Source organism: Lolium rigidum, chromosome 1, assembly GCF_022539505.1.
Source record: "Lolium rigidum isolate FL_2022 chromosome 1, APGP_CSIRO_Lrig_0.1, whole genome shotgun sequence".
Classification (NCBI taxonomy): Eukaryota; Viridiplantae; Streptophyta; class Magnoliopsida; order Poales; family Poaceae; genus Lolium; species Lolium rigidum.
In genome coordinates, this window is record NC_061508.1 from 323,898,930 (window position 1) to 323,916,529 (window position 17,600).

The 17,600-nt window shown below is 43.0% G+C and overlaps 1 protein-coding gene across 1 annotated transcript; it reads left to right on the forward strand.

Moving 5' to 3' along the window:
- Positions 1 to 7,571: 7,571 nt before the first annotated feature.
- Positions 7,572 to 14,350, forward strand: LOC124662533 (DNA (cytosine-5)-methyltransferase DRM2-like). Its single transcript, XM_047200361.1, has 8 exons — positions 7,572 to 7,757; positions 9,561 to 10,073; positions 10,970 to 11,137; positions 11,274 to 11,483; positions 11,567 to 11,632; positions 11,738 to 11,834; positions 13,326 to 14,092; positions 14,247 to 14,350. Exons 1-8 carry the CDS (start codon positions 7,572 to 7,574, stop codon positions 14,304 to 14,306), a joined length of 2,067 nt encoding a protein of 688 aa, XP_047056317.1. The 3' UTR covers positions 14,307 to 14,350.
- The last annotated feature ends 3,250 nt before the right edge of the window (positions 14,351 to 17,600 follow it).

A 17,600-nucleotide genomic window follows, 5' to 3' on the forward strand; every position in this document is an offset into this window, starting at 1 on the left:
CAACTAGCCCAAACTTTGCATATAAAGGCCGATTCACGTATTTCTTCCATGTATATTCTTCAAGCCCATCTCCAATCGCGGCCCACCTCTGATCCGGTCAAATTCTGGTGATAACATACATTCAAATGTTGAGAAATTGGAGAAAACCAAAATTGATACCTGTCATATGTTTGTCAAGCCACCCTCCTGATGCCAGTCGATGTGGTCGTGGATGTTGTTGTTGGCAAAGACAAACTTTCCTTTTGGAATGATCTCATCCTCTCTTTGGTGCTCTCCACTATTAGCATAGCATGATGCGTAGCTGGTGATGAACTCATTGTGGGTTATATCCAAGAATTGGTTGATGCGTCACCGGATATGCACGACAACTTTGCTCAAGTTATCGATGTGTCCATAAATATCTTGAATCGCTTAGCCTTATCGTTGAGGTTGCACTTGCGCCCCACCGGGTAGTAGGCACCCCATCGCTTGTACAGCTCTTGCATCACCATGTTTAGGTGTTGCGTTCTTGCTAAGTACATGTGATGTTTGAGGTTGGTTGTACTTATTTCCTATTGGTAGATGTCAAATAAGCATACCAATGCATTTGTAGCATCCATATACATTCTCTTCATCCATATGATTTTTCCTACATCAAATTTTGGAGTGCAACTGGCATATAACATTTGTTCCACCACCCGATGCTTCTAGGGGGAAAAATGTTTGTGCTACCCAAGTTTATGTGTTGTGGTGTGTTATTTTCTCACATGGTTCTCTATATATAATGTATCCCTCCAAACCCTGAACTCACTAAATATGAAGTGCTCTCTGCGTTTATCAGGCCAAAGCGTGTGATGGACCTGCTTGTCGATGGCTGCTTGCGATAATCCCTCTTCTCGTTGCCCGGGCATACCGCCTTGCTTGTACATCATACGTCGGGATCCTTGCCGCTGGCTTGATTTGTTTTCCCTCCTTCCCTTATTTGCTTGTATACTGCTACTTCAATTGCGCTTACCTTTGGTTCTGGTGCAGTTGCACAACGTTCGTTTGTATCTGGTAGACTGACACTGGGATTGGAAATCCTGGAAACCACCAGAAAACATCCACACCAAGAAGTTCATAAAGAAACGTCATGCAAAAAGTTCGGAGAAAACCGATGAGCTGCACATTACAACAGAATGAGCGAACTTCCGAATGTTTACACCCTATCACAGTGGTTCCAGAGATAGGCTTATGCTTTATCACAGTGGTTTGAAAGATAGGCAGACCGAGCATCCAGAAGATCGCTGACGCCTGATAGCATTCCCGCTCTGTTCAGGTTGTAATCCTAGGTGATCATGCAGCATTCCAGTTGCACTCCTTGGTGATCCTGGCCTCGGTAGCATGGCCATCGCCACCAGAACGATAGAGCCTCCAATCACCATTAGCTCTAAGAAGTGCAGTCGTGTGAAGAGTGCAGGTCAGCAGGAATACCTCCTGTGTTATACACACGCGCACGTGCTACTCTCCGGCCGAGCCATTGTCTACTTTATTAGTGAAGAGTTGGTAAAGGGGAAGAAGTACGGAGTAGAGTACTACGAAAATATTGTCACACCATGCGCCGACTGAAAAAAATACGGGTGGCTTGCAGGTTACTTTGAACGCTGGAGTCTAGAAATATAGGCATCCATTCCGAATTAAGTATTGCATTGCACTAAAAAAATGGAACACTTAATTTGAAGCAGATGAAGTACAAATCATGACATGCAAGTGATGTATTTTTTTATGTTATTTCTTTTTCTTCCTCTTAACGTTGTTGACGTATATTTCTGCTTAATTACGGGTCAAGAAACAGAATAAATAAATAATCCATTTCAAACATTACTTGTTTCCATTCGGGAAAGAAAAGAGTCAGGTTTTAGTGCTTTGTGCAACTAAATTACTGCTTGCCCGGTGCTAATATAGCAACTAATGTTACAACTTACAAGTACGACGGAATCTTGATCCACAGAAGATCGGTGTCACAGCTGCGTTTGTTTTTATGGCATGAACGGAACACAAGCCAGACGGCCCTTTTAATTTCTGATTTCTGATGAGAACAAGACTATCTACGTAGTACGGCTGTGTGCATCTTAGCTATGCAGAGGCTTTGTGTAATTCTTAAAACTTTTAAAACTTTTAAGTAATAAAGCATCCTTTATCGAAAAAATCGACTACGTAGTGCATGGAACTTGTACAACAGTGAAGCCGTGTCGAAAGCTTTATGAATCTAGCACCACACAGGAAAGGCAAGCGTAGACTAGCGTGTAGAAATTAAGCATTTGCTAGGGGTGGATTCATTTAAGGAAGTTAAGTATCGTTGAAAACAGCAAATCGAAGTAAATCGTGCATGAACAAATTTTGGCTGCATAATTTCAATGAAATTCCCCAAACAATATTTATTTTCTTCGTAAATTTATAATTGTTCATCAACTTTAGCTTCTATATGCTTTGTTTTAATGCAATAGTAACTGAATAGGGACAGAAATATAAATGCTTTGACAAAACTTTAGTTTGGCCCACCAATCTGGCTCATAGTGTGGTGCCGAATGCTAATAATACAATGAAAGTTAAATTAACCCGTCGATGGCTTCAACTAATTAGGTAATTTTCACAGTTATATCATGATGAATAAAAATAAATCCCATAAAAATATCTTTAAATTGAAATCAAGTGGAAAATTTCCAAACACCATTTCATGTTTGAACTTATATTGCAAAAATCCCAAACTTAGGTATGGACAAAAATCTTGTAAAACTTGGCCTCTTTTATTATGTTCAGGCCAATGTAGAGTGACGTCGAATGTTTTGTTTTCGCATGCATTGTGCATATATCTAGGAATATTTAACTTGTATCGCTTCCGTGTTGAAAGATGAACTTGATTAAAGCAAATAAGAAATACGAGAGGGTGATATACATGTTACAAACTTATGATGACTAATTTCTCAAATCTAATTAGCATGGCCTTATTGGCGAATGGTTTTGTGATGTACTCATGTAGTTTAGACTGTATCATGCTATGTGCCCCTCACTTTCCTCCGTGCCCATGCTTATTTGTGTGCATTACCATTGTACTAGGATGAAAGCTTCTATATATATATCCCCAACAGATTTCAATTTCTACTTCATTGTATGTCAAGATCACTAGGTTATTATCCACCATGTTATTATTCAGATGTACTTGTACATTCTAAATGTTGAGTTGAGAAACTGGAGGAAACCAAAATGCTAGCAGCCATGTCCTACCGCTTCTCAAGGACAGCCTGCCATACCCCAACGGTGTCGTGGTGAGCCATGACACTATGTACGTGGTTGTGGCGCACGACATGCCGTGCCAGGCACACATGTACTATCTCCAGGGACAAAAGGTTGGCCACTACGTGTTCTTGGCCGATCTACCCATCTACCCGGACAATGTGAGGCGTGACAGGAAGGGAGGTTCGCCCTAAACCAAGAGAGAAGGGGTGGCCGAACGGCTCCACTAAAGCACTTGGCGGAAATACGGCTTGACAGCAACTTCGTGGAGGTGGAGGAGCTCATGGCGGCCAAGGGCGTGACACTCAGTGAAGCGACCAAGAGGAGGGGGACTGTGTGGCTCGGGTCTGTCGAACTTTAAATCAGACTAGTGGTGCTCCATGCAAAAAAAATATCCCTTTTGATGTGTATCCAGTTATGACATTTTTCCACCTTCATTGTACCATACTATGTATCATGCATTATCCACGTGAGATATTTCAGTTATTTGAGTCAATGCAAAATAAGATGAGAGTGGACTTTTAGAGCAGGTGCTTGGTGAGCACCCGTATCCACACCATGTATACTGCATCAAGATCCGTGATAATGTTTTTTTGTTCCCCTCTCAAACAATTTCTCATTTTTGTATCTCTCACATCGCACATTCTTTGAAGTCAAAAACTTGCAGATCACTTAAACATAACAATTGGAATGTGGGAAAAATATTTTGGATTTTTTATGTCATTATCTATATATGTATCTCAAGAATTTATTTTGAATTTTTAATAATTTAAAATTTAAATTTGCACAAAAAAATTCTGAACTATTTTTCCTCCATTCTATTTGTTGTTTTGGGTGATTTGCAAAAAACATCTAATCGAAATATTGTATGATTTGAGAGATAGAAAAAAGAAAAGACAAAAAATGAGAAGGTGTGTGGAGCGCACCTGCTCCACCACACTTTTCCCAAATAAGATCCATTATTTTGTTATCATGCGTTGTGCATGTCTAGGAACACTTATCTCGTGTCTCCAATTTCGTGTTGAAACGTGAACTAGCTGAAAACAGAGAAGAAGTACAAGAGGGTGATACACATGGTCGTAACTTATGATGAAAATTTCTCAAAACTGATCATGCTGGCCTTTGTGCAGAACGGTTTTTGTGACGTGCTCATGCAATTTAGTCTTTGTCATGCTCTCGATGCACCTCATGTTTGTTGGTGCACAAGCTTATACGAGTATTACAATTCATTGATGCAGGGACGAAAGCTTCTATATATATATGCTCCCAGCTGATTTCATTTGCTACTTGGTTGTTTGTGTAGGTAGCGAGCTAGCAACCTAGAGAAGTGCTTAGTTATTCTCCGCCATGTTTTTATTCCGTTATACTGGTATGTTTTTATTGCTAAGGTGAGAAATAAGAGGAAGCCAAAATGCTAGTTGGCACTTGGAAGCTCGCCTCGTGGACGAGATCGCGGTCAGTGGCAAAACCATTGCCTGCTCTAAAGCCAGGTCCTCCGCGCTGACTTTTATGTGATCGCTCGCTGGTCGACGGTTGCAAGGAGCATGGCCATCGCCACCACTACTAAAACGTCTCCTATCTCCATTAATTATTAATTGTAGTCTTTCAATAATAGATCCGGCTGACAATGTGTGGTAGACCGCGTACGGGTACTTGCGAGTACCTCCTCTTATAGAGTTATAGAGGCTCGTGAGTGTGTTACTACGACTAATCTAAAGAGCTTCGTGGAAGAGAAATGAGTGTAGGATTGTTATTTGTCACGCCATGCAGAAACTGAAAGCTGGAATATGTTATTTAATTACTCTCTTCCTTCTAAAATAATTATCACAACTTTAACTAGATTTAAATGTGTCTAGATACACCTATATATCGATAAAGTTATGACACTTACTTTAGGCCTTCTCCAATGCATCATATCTTATCACCTTATCCTAGATTTTTTTTTGTGTATTGTAAGCTACGACTGCTACAATGCATTTTCTCTTAGTGGAGTACTAGCTTGAGCAGGCGTGGCGGCACGCGCACCGACGAAACACTAGAAATGCTGAAGAATAGAGACATATCTATTTTAAATTATGCCAAAAACATGGAGGTGTGGTAGGATCCAAGGAATAAACAACATCAAAAAAGGTTCATAAGTTAATAGATTATGACCAGAAAAATATCCAGCGTTGAATTGCGCACTTGATGTGTATCTGGTTTTCTTCTTTGGTCGTAAGCCGGCCTCATTACCTCTAGGTCAGCGCGCAGTACATGTTGAGTGCCTCCAGATGCCCTGTGGCTGTTAGCCAGCTCCATCGGTCCCTCCTCCCCTATGCAGAGGAAGCCAATACCACTTTTGTTTTCATGCAGAGCCAAGACCACCTGAGGATAAACTGTCTTATTTGGCGAGCAGTTGACAGTGGGTGGCTGCTCATCTAGTTACAGTTATCTAATTTCATTAACGAAACAATGTAAGACACTGAACAGAGCATACACACTTCACACTTAACTTATGTGGCACACTCAAGGAACGATACTAAGTGACCCTTATAACATCATCTAAGTGCCAGAAGTTGTTGTTAGAGTTATTAAAAAGAACACTTTTTGGATAACTTAATAATATGGTCAGCTCCTGGTCGAACCTGTTGACGTGTATAAGTAGATTGCCTAGCCCTTTCCATCAGTTCGGACTTTTGATTCAAGTGGCTAGTGCATAAACCTTAACATGGTATCAGAGCCCCAGGTCTCGAGTTCAAATCCTGGCTTTCCCAATTTATTCTAAAAAAAATCCCCGCAGCCTCCTGCCGTGTGTATCCGGCCTCCCGCTGCCTCTTTCCTGTCGTGTGTATCCGGCCTTCCGCTGCCTCTTTGCCTCTCTACACGTGTTGACTTGTCTTCTCGTCATTGCCTAGCCCTTTTCATCAGTTCGGACTTTTGGTTGGCTAGTGCATAAACCTTAACAGAACCCATGTTAGATCCCGGTTGAACTCTATGCAAGGGAAATCACAATCAAGATGGTAGAAAATTGCAACGGTACGACAGTGGACTTTGATGGACTTTGATGTTCAACGTGAGGTAAGTTACCTGTTTTACCAACAACCTCTCAGATAAGGTATACCCAAATTATGCACCACCTCAAATTTCTAGATATTACAAGGGACACTGATTATACTTGAACCTTCATGGCTAGGAGAGTTTGAGGAACAACCAAACCCAACAGAGATGCAAATTATAAATATAAATGCTTTGACCAAATCTTAGTTTTGCCAACCAAAGTGGCTCATAGTGTGGTGCGGATGCTGATAACACAAGACAACTTAAATTAATCCATCGATGGCTACATCTAATTAGGTAATTTTCACAATAATAGCATGATGAAAAAAGAAACTCCATAAACTATCTTTAAAATTGAAATTATTGACACATTGGAAATTTTCCGAACACAACTTCTTGTTTGAACTTATATTGCAAAACTCCCAACTTGGGGTCATGGACAAAAATCTTGTAAGGACTTGTACTATGTTATTACTTTTAGGCCAATGCAAAGTGAGATATCATGTTTTGTTTTCTCATGCTTTGTGCATATATCTAGGAATAATTTTTGCATGTTTCACTTCCGTGTTGAAAGATGAACTGGATTAAAGCAAAAAAGAAGTGCACGGATCCTGCATATGCTCCCAAAAAAACATATTTCGAAGTGTTAATTTTTTTGACAAAAAATTCAACATGTACATCTCGACAATATATGTGCATTCGTCAAGTTTCGTGAAATACACACGCATATACCTTACATGGAACTTCCAACCGCAACAAAAGTTCCCCTTTTGATGTGTATTCGAGCATCCCATTTTTTCCAGCTTGTACCACGTATCATTCGATATCCATCTGATATATTTTAATTGTTTAGGCCGACGTAGAATGATTTTTGTTTTTCTCTCATGCATTGTGCATATATTTAGGAATACTTATCTCATGTCTCATTTCCGTGTTTAACATGAAGTAGATGAAAGCAAAGAAGAAGCACAAGAGGGTAATACACATGCTGCAAAGTTATGATTATTAACTTTGGCCTTTGTGGAGAATAGTTTTGTGATGTACTCATGTAGTTTAGACTTTATCATGCTCTATGTCCCTCACTTTCCTCCGTGGTCATGCCTATATGTGTGCATTCCCATTGATACTAGGAGAAAGCTGCTCTCTATAATATATCCCCGATAGATTTCATTTTCTACTTCATTCTATGTCAAGATCTCTAGCTAGGTTATTATCCACCATGTTATTATTCCATTGTTCTTCTACATTCTAAATGTTGAGTTGAGAAATTGGACGAAACCAAAATGCTAGCGGCACTGTCGTTGCTCAAGGACGGCCTGCTATACCCTAACGTCGTCGCGGTGAGCCGCGACAGGACATATGTGGCCATGGCACACAACATCTTGTGTCAGCCACACATGTACTATCTCGAGGGACAAAAGGCTGGACAATATTGGATGTTGGCCGATCTGCCCGGCTACCCGGACAATGTGAGGCGTGATAGGAATGGAGGGTACTGTATCGACCTGAACAAACAGAATGGGCAGCCGAACGGCCCCAATGAACTTACGCCAGATTGCATTTCCAACATTTTCTTAAACAAGAGTTTTGTGAAATTCGAAACTTTGTAAACTATAAGATTTCAAATTTCAAATAGCTAGAAACTTACAAGGAAGGAAAAGATAGGGTTTTGAATAGATAAAATTATGAGGTTTTCACCAATGGATGCATAATGAAAAAACCGAACAACTTTGTAAACCAAGGTTTTGTCAGATTTGAAACTTGGTAATTGAGAAATTTTGAAAATACAAATCAGCGGAAAACAACATGGATGATTTTGAACAAGCGAATGAAAACAATTTGAAATGGGGTTTGTTGTATTGGATGCCCAATCCAAAATGCCAAAATTTCGTTAAGCTATAACCTTCCCAAGTTCCAAAATTGCTGATGGTGAAATTTTGAAAATACAAAACAAGACAGAATGGTTTTGGATGGTCACTTGGACATCCAAGACAAACCATTTTGAAACCATTTGAAAATAATTAGAAAAAGGATAGAAACATAAATTGCAAATAAAAGGGTTTGGTCAAAAACAAGTATGCGAGCACCAAGGATAAGGATCATTACCAATTAGCTCAATTCTTGTTTTTATATTTTCTTTAGAAATTTTTGAATAGAATTAAGAACACATAAAATGGAGCACATGGTATAAGGACCATTATAAAAAAATGTCAAAGGTTCCCCAAGAATTATATGCGGTAGGACACACTCCCTCGATCAAAATAAAAATAATGTATTATGTATAACCATCCCACTAAGGTCTTGTTTGGCACTAGAGTTTTATAGAGACCAGTGGAGGTAATCCCACCAAATCCACACTTATTTTTAAAAGCATGTTTTTTATTAGTATATTGAGCGAGTTTAATGTCCGCTTAACCCTATTTTACCCAAATCTTAGTTTATTTTTTCTCAATCCTCAATATTTTCCCCTTACCTATTGTGATAAAAAATTATGCGGGGCGGGCAAAGGTAGGGACTTACCCAATAATTTAGAGAATTATCTCTACTGAGCCCCGTAAAAAACTTTAGTAGTGAGAACCAACGTGAGGTTGGATGGTTAAGAGGGTAATTGTACTCTCAACCCACCAACATACGTGTGTCTTATAAAAACGGAATATGGAATATTATTTCAGTATGTGTACGTGAGCGTCTGCATTTATACCATGTTTCTAAAAAAAAAACTCTACTACCAAACAAAACATATCCTCCATTCTAGGGTTTCAACTCCCACTAGCTCCATGTATAAACGTACGTATGGGGAGAGCTAGACTTGGAAAGGCGCACAATCTTGGGCATCCCTTAATTTCGCGCACCTCTCTTCTCGGGATCAACAGGACAACAAAACATGGTAAAAACTTCAATCTTTTTAGAGCAAGTACAATAGAGTCCAGTCAGCTGACTATAAGACATTAAATAATATATTTTAGATGAGTTGGAGGAGAGAGAAGAGGAGAGAGAAGGGAGGTGGGCTACTATGCAATATACCAGACTCTTGCACGTGCTCCTAGGCACCTTGTGAGAGTGAAAGGTGGGCCATATATTAGTAAAGTACTACATTCTTATAGCCAACTATTGTACATGTTAGCTATATGATGACTACAAATGATATAACATCTTGTTATAGCCAACAATTGGCTATACTATTGGAATTGCTCTTATACTACTACTCCTCCTTTTGTGCACTTAATCCCGAATTTGTCTCTCACACAACCACGCGCTTCGATTTGGCGCAGCACGGCGGCAGCACCTCCGGCCGTAGCGCTGGCGACGGGGACGGCGAATGGCGGCCCCGCGGCATCCATCTTGACCAGCACGGGGCCGGCTCCTCCGGCCTGCGCGCGGGCGACGGGAGTGGCGAACGGCGGCCCCGCGGCTTCCAGCTTGGCCAGCACGGGCCCGGCTCCTCCGGCCTGCGCGCCGGCGACGGGGACGGCGAATGGCGGCCCCGCGGCATCCATCTTGACCAGCACGGGGCCGGCTCCTCCGGCCTGCGCGCAGGCGACGGGGACGGCGAATGGCGGCCCAGCGGCATCCAGCATGACCAGCACGGGGGCGGCCCCTCCGGCCTGCGCGCTGGCGACGGGGACGGCGAACGGCGGGCGCGTCGCTCTCAGCTTGGCCAGCCCAGGGGCTTGGCCAGCACGAGCGCATCTACCGCCGCCTCCGCCTGGACCACCGGCGGATGGAACGGCGCCACAAAACCCCCGCCGCCGCCGCCGCCGCCGCGGGACGTCTCGGAGAGGCCGGTGAGTGCAGCGCCCTGGTTTTGTTTCCAAATGCGGGGTTTTTTTCAAGAGGGGCCGCCGCCGGCTGTTGCGGCGGCGTGACCTTTCTCTCCATCTAGTCGTGGTGGCGCGAGGGAATGGGTTAACCGGTGCCATGGCATTGGGGAGGGCGCGCCTCCGCCGCCATGGCTGATTTTGCTCCAATCTGACGTCTTTGGCAGCTTGCAATCAGGGTAAAGTTAGGATTTTTTTTGGTTGTTGCATCGTTTCACCATCAATTCATCTGGATTCCAGAATTTAGATGGGCCGACCCAGTGGTGGTTGCCCATGCATTTCTTGTAGAGTTAGAGGTGAAGGAGGGATTCATCCTAGAGTTAGAGCTGGCCCTCTGCGGTGGTAAATTCTGTCCAATATCATCAGTTAATTAGTGTGGTGTGGGAAACAGGATTGAAAATTCTGCATTATTACTGTTACTCATGTGGAGGCACAATCATGTGTTCTGCCGAAGTGTGGAAGGGTGGCCTCATTAGTTGCTGTTTGTTACATAGATTCACCATCAATTCATCTGGATCCAGGATGGGGGTATTGCGAATTTAGATGGGCCGACCCAGTGGTGGTTGGCCATGCGTTTCTTGTAGAGTTAGAGGTGAAGGACGGATTCATCTAGTCATCCCAAAGCTGACCCTTTTGGTGGTAAGTTCAGTCCAATATCATCAGTTCATTAGTGTGGTGTACGAAACAGGATCGACAATTCTGTATTGTTACTGTTACTCATGTGGAGACTCACGTGGAGGCACAAGAGCATGTACCTAGTTATCCTGCCTATTATTATCTAGAAAGTGCAGCAAAACTCTTGTGTACCTATCCTCATTCCTTGAACTTGATTTTGACCATTTTTCTTTCCTGTACATGTGTAGGGTTCCTCGCGGCAGGACACATCTTATTTGGCGAGGCTGATGGTTGCCCACTTCATCGAGATGGGGTTCCCTGCAGAGAAGGTCGCCATGGCTCTCGAACATGCTGGAAGAGGAGGAGGAGGAGACAAGGAGGCAGACGTCCTGCAGTGGCTGCTTGATCAACAGAAGGTGAGCTGTTCAGCCCCACTTGTTAGCAGTAGCACGGTGTAGCCGTAGGGGGTTTACCCATGTATGCGTGTTTGCGTACCCTCATTCCTCGAACCCAGTTTGACTGTCAGTTTCTTCTTCTTCTGTCCACATATAGGGTTCCTCACGGCAGGGCGCGACGCACTTGACAAGCCCGATGGCCACCCACTTCATCGGGATGGGGTTTTCCGCGGAGGAGGTTGCCATGGCCACCCACTTCACTGGGATGGGGTTTTCCGCGGAGGAGGTTGCCATGGCTCTCGAGAACGCTAGAGGAGGAAGAGCCGAGGAGGCAGTTGTCCTGCAGTGGCTGTTTGATCATCGGGAGGTGAGCTGTTCAATTCCACTAATTAGCAGTGTAGGAGGCAGTACCGGTAGGGATTTTAACCATTTAGCTGTGTTGTTCTGCAGACTGATGAGGGATTCAGCTCATCAATTGATTTAGAAGGGTTCAGCAGCTCATCAGGGGACCTAGAGGTGATCAGCTCACCAACAGACCTAGAGGTATCCGATTGTTCTCGTGACAGTTTGTTGCATTCGGTAACTGAATATGGAATGACCTTGGTTCTATGTTTTCCACAGACATTTGATGAAGAACTCACAGAGAGTGAGAAGTTTTTCAAACTTGTTGAAATGGGATTTACAAGCAATGAGGCCTCTGCAGCCATTACCAGATGTGGTAACCCTTAAACTTTTACCCGAATATTATTTCTCATACGTTGTAAAGTGGTAGCCCCAGTCTATGAAAGCAGGTCAGTCACTAAGCTCACTTAGCCCCATAACTATGACATATTTTCCAAGCTGTTGTGTTGACCATTATTACACAGCGGGCATCGTGTGCCACACAAGTCTCAGGACCAGACCCTAACCATCTAGTAGCACATAACCCCCTGTGGACAAACATTTTTCTCCACTCACTCCTAAGGCATTATTGTAGCCACACGAGCTTGATATAGCAATATGTGTTCAGATTACATTGTATGACATTCACCAAGTCAAACCACAAAGATCAAATTAAGGAACACTTGCATGGTAATGTACTCAAATTAAGATAAAGCATCCACAAAACCTTGGGGTCTATAACATTCACAAAATACATCATGATCAGATTGTCTGCAGCTGACCAGCAAGTAAAAGAAACCCTACAAGATCACAAAGTTTACTTTCCATGTCCAAAGAGCATATATTCCATTTGTTCTTCTTTCTTTTGCTGTAGTATGTTTAGGTGGTGCAGTACATGAAATGGTTCATCGTGGCAGATGTTGAAGCTCAGCAAATGGTAATGGTTGTGTAGGTGGGATGAATGTTCTATCTTGAACATCTACATTTGTTGCTTCAGGAGCACCTGTACACACAACTAATGCTACTGTCTTCTTTTTTTGCCTGTTGGGCTGCTTTTGTGGTGGTGTTCTTTGCTTGTGAAGCTCTGCTTGCAACTAGTCCTTTCCCCTTTTCTTCGCAAGCTGCTTTTCTTGTGTTCTTGTGCTGCTGCAGCTGTTTTGTGCTTGAGCAAGTTGTTGGCTTGGCGCAGTTTGACATGTACAAGTCTCCTGTGTGGCCTCAGTTTGTGTGCCTGTTCCTGCATCCTAACTTCCTGCCAATTCAGTTTGAAATAAGAAACTCAATGCTGTTGCTACAAGCATTCAGACTGAAATTAGGCAATAGTTTTTTCTCGCTCAATGTTCTGCAAGTACCCGTGTCTTCTTTATCTTACTAGCTGCTCCCCTTATGCAGTCATTCTGCTTGTTTTTAGCTTCTGGATTTTTTTGCAAGTTCTTGCAATTTGTGTTGTACTACCACATAACATGCATTTTAATTTTGATGCAATCTTGATTGTCTTAGGTCCTCTAGGTGCCTGACCAACTCCACTCCTTTGAACCTTAGACCTCCAAGGCGGTCTAGCATATGGGCAGGGCAGGTGGAAACGGCCTAGGATTTTGAGAGTAGTAGTTAGCAATATAATTAATTGTCAAACTTCAGTGACGTATTTTGAGTAGCACTGATAACCCAGTCTGCAATTTTGTTACTGATCTCAATGTGCAACAATCCTAAGAACCAATACGGACTAGCATAGTCTCCTTCTCAATGGCAGCCCATGCCACATGCTACATTTTATTGTTGGCGTCCCCACCAAATTTGCTTCTTCTAATGTTGTCCAAATATGTAACAGGTGGGAATGAACCGCTTTATGTACTAGCTGATGCAGTATATGCTGCACAGATAGGCAAGATAGGCGGTGGCAGTGGTGATAATGTAGTAGAATGTCAACGCAAAAGAAGGAGAATCAATATCGAACTGTTGCGACATGTGGAGAGGGCCTCTGGTAGCAGTAGCAGACGCATGGTTGGCTTTGGTGTTCCAAATGGAGAGATGGACATGACGATATCTAGAAAACTACCTGGTATAGCTGAAGGGCCGCCGTACTTTTATTTCGAGAATGTCGCGTGCGCTCTACGAGGAGTTTGGGACGAAATGTCTAGATCTCTCTACAACATAGAGCCAGAATACGTTGACTCAAAGTATTTCTGTGTAGCATCAAGAAAGCGAGGATACATCCACAATCTTCCTATAGCTGGAAGATTCCCTCTCCTTCCGATTCAGTCAAGAACAATAAAGGATGCCTTTCCTAGGACAACAGAATGGTGGCCGCAGTGGGACAAAAGAGAACGGTTGAATTGCATACAGACAGTTATGGCCCCTGCCACGGCATCTAAATTTGTTCGAAAGGTGCTCACAGATTGTGATGGCATCCCGAGTAAATTTGATCAGAAGAAAATCCTTGACAAATGTAGACAGTGGAACCTTATCTGGGTTGGACCCAAAACAGTTGCTACATTAGATCCAGATGAAGTGGAGTTACTGATGGGCTTCCCAAAATATCACACCAGAAGTTTTACCAACACGGAGAGATACAAGTCCCTTGGGAATTCATTTCAGGTTGACACCGTGGCATTTCATTTGTCTGTATTAAAAGCGGTGTTTCCTAATGGCATCCGGGTCTTATCACTTTTTACCGGTATCGGTGGAGCAGAGGTAGCACTGCACCGATTAGGAATACGACTGAATATCGTTGTTTCTGCTGAAATTTCAGAAGTCAACCAAGGTGTCCTCAGGACGTGGTGGGAGAAAACGAAGCAGAGTGGAGAGCTGATTGAAATTGGAAATGTGGAGAACGTCAATGACAGTGAGATTGAGACCTTGGTGAACAGATTTGGTGGATTTGACATCATTGTAGGCGGAAGCCCCTGTAATAACATTTCTGGTGGGAATCGGTACAGCCGCGTAGGGCTGGAGGGGGAGCAATCGAAGTTGTTCTATCACTATGTTCGCATAGTGAAACAAGTCAGAAAAATCATGAGAAGGATCTCTCCATGAAAGGTATAACTGGGATTAAATACTGCAATTTGTAAATGCTAAATTTGTAGTTGAATACTTGATGTTGTTGAACTGCCAAGTTCAAATGTTAACTTTCGTTCAACTATGCACATAATTCTTCTTGAAAGTACTGATTGCTGAATATCTAAATTCCTCTTCTTATACCTGTAGGTGCTGATTCAATGCATCAAGGAGACAAGGACGATGCTTCTTTGTGTATAACATATGTCAAACAATCGCAGGATTCACCCTCGAACGAACAACCCTTCCTTCTGAACCCTTGACTGATCTGTTAAGAAGAATATGGGCTTACAGCTAGCTCAGGGAAAACAGCTACAAACAAGTGCCTTGAGTCCTTGATGGCATGATCTTTGGATGAACGAGGGGAGATTAAGCCAAAATTTTCCGATCCTGTACACTTCTGCCAGATTTTTATACAAGGCAGACATGATTACAAGAGGCTAGAACATGCTGCACCCAGCATGAATAACCTTAACAGTGCTCCATAAGTTCCAGCACACAGCAAATCACTAGGGTATCATAGCTTGTGTCTCTGATTCCTCACGCAGATCAAGTACAAATCCACCAAACTTCCAGTTCTAGTCAGTCTCCAAGGTGCGGAATGGCAACACTGAACTCCAGCATATGTGTGTGTACATCTGAATCACACCTGCGGGGCAAAAACACAATGCAGCGATAGGTGGTCAGTCATTTCTTCAGACTGCAGACATATATGATATTGAAGCCCATGTCCTGTCCTCTTACCCCAAAACCAGATTCTGTATTTTAATGCTGACCAGATGAATAGTTTGCAGCAAGCTGGCACCCAGGTTCTCCAAATGCAAGGGTTGGCCGCTGTTCTCGCCGCTCCCTGCGAGAGCATCATGTAGTAGAACTTGCAGTATAGCACCCTGATGGAGACCAAGGCCAGGAGGAGTCAGCACTGTTGGTGTCGAGGATCATGTACAGTAAGCTAATCCAAAGGAGTATCACGGTCTGGCGTTATCGGTCCTCCGCAACCAATCACTACCACCGAACGAGTAAAGCGAGTCCCTGCAGCCAGAGATTCTTGAAACCAAGACCTCCAAAGCATTTCATTTTGCAGACACTGAACCAAGCCACATGACAAAGTGATTAGCAGACATTGGACAACAAAGTTAGACGTTCATTGATAAGAGGTGTCGTTGCCATAAACCCGCAAGAACATAGCAGAGCTCAAGAGATGGAACTACCTGATTGCAGCAACTGACAGAAAGCCGTATTCTGATCTGAACCGTTTGCAGCAGCGGCAAGATGAATTTCTAAAATGGTGTGTCAGTCGCCCCTGGAGAGATCTGAAAGTGTTGAGAAAGGTACCATCATGCACAAGCCAGTTGAAGCACGGAGCGGCCTTCCTGGAGATCAGCTTGGCAGGGAGGTTGACCATAAGGGCTTTTTTGTGATTGTGTTCGTTCTGAATGCCCATGCTGCCCTGAATTTTAGGCATCTCCCAGGCGACCAGACAGTGGCTGGACTGGCTGCCATGCACATCAGCCCTGTTTTTACGGAAGAAAGCTCGCTGGAATTATCAACAGCCTCAATGCTCTGATTATGCCCTTGCATGCTTGCCAAAAAGGACAGCATCGATCGGTGCAAGCCTATCGCCTGACGAGAGCACTCTGGGACCCAAGCGTTCAATTTCTACCATAAGGGCTTGTTTGGTTGCAGAGGATCCTAAGGGGATCCCCGTACTTCCTCTGGGCAAGAAACTCACGGGCGAAACGGACCCGGAAAATCCCAAGACCCATTTGGTTGCCTACGTGGGAGACAGATCCAACCCGCTGTTCTATTTCCTTCGGCGACCGGAACAAGGCCCCTCCAAGCGCTCTACCTGCACGATCCTCCTTCTCCTTCGGCCGAGCTCTACTCTGCCTCCGTCGAAGCTCCTCTCCCCTCCGGCAATGGCGACGGTGGTCTTCCTCCGGGAACGCTGATGGTCCTCTCCTCCGGCGACGGAACGGCAGTACTCAAATCACCGGTGAGCACAACCTCCTCCTCCGGTCCTCCCCCATATCTTCCTTCCACATCCTGAAATCTATTGATGCGATACAGCAGATCTTGTAAGCAATTTTTTTTTAGTTTACTGTGGATTGTTCTTGATGCCTCTAGATGCAGTTCTAGCAATTGAGATGTCTAGCAGACAAAGAATAACTTGAGGCCATATAAATTGTTAGAAGTACTAGTTATACCTCACATGTATTAGCAGACGAGAAATTGGTTTCGTGTTACTATTGCTTTTGCTCTGCAAACCAAACTAGCTGATGATGATAATGTAGTTTTATCTGCATACATAGCACTGAAGAATTTCTGAAGAGAATCTCATTAGTAAAAAAAAACTAATTCTGCACTAGGATTTACTGATTCTCAAAGACCATGCCTCTACTCGTTTCAGATGAAACTCATTGATACCCCAGTTACGAAAGAAAACTCATTGATTTATGAAGAACTCCTAAACAATTGCTTTTCTTCAGGGTAATCTGCAGCATCGATACATTTTTTCTTGCCACCACATAGTAAGAGAACAAGATAATAGTTTGAGAAGATAGATCATCGAGTTCTTATTATGAAAGAGAACACAAAGGTTATTGGAGGAGGTGACTTCTCGCAATGGAGGTCACAACTTATGGAGAAGGTAGATGCTAAAATGTCCCCTATCAAACTTTGAATCATGAGTAGTTGCATTTTTTCACTACCTAAAATTCTGATGCAAGCTATATCAAGATGTTAATTCAGAACTATGTATACTAATTTCTTCTAGCCTGATTCTTCTGTATGCATGTGACAACTGTGTGTTGTTGGATAGATGTGCAACATGACTTTCATCAATTTTGGCCAGTCCTAATTGACATGTTCTGATGAGTGGATGAGGTTGAGATTCTTTTTTCAGATTTGCTTTCTTCTCTCAGCATATCAGGATGTTATTTTTCTTTGACTACATAATTCATTGTTAGGATCTAATACCTTATCTGAAGATGATTTATTGGTATACATGCCCATATGAATTGTGATAGCCCTCTTTAACTGTGTTGTT

Excerpts from the sequence above, each read along its gene's own strand:
- LOC124662533 (XM_047200361.1), top strand. The coding sequence starts at position 7,572 with ATGCTAGCGGCACTGTCGTTGCTCAAGGACGGCCTGCTATACCCTAAC. Across the intron at positions 11,484-11,566 it reads GGCTGTTTGATCATCGGGAG|ACTGATGAGGGATTCAGCTC; the intron begins GTGAGCTGTTCA and ends GTTGTTCTGCAG. Across the intron at positions 11,835-13,325 it reads TGCAGCCATTACCAGATGTG|GTGGGAATGAACCGCTTTAT; the intron begins GTAACCCTTAAA and ends AATATGTAACAG.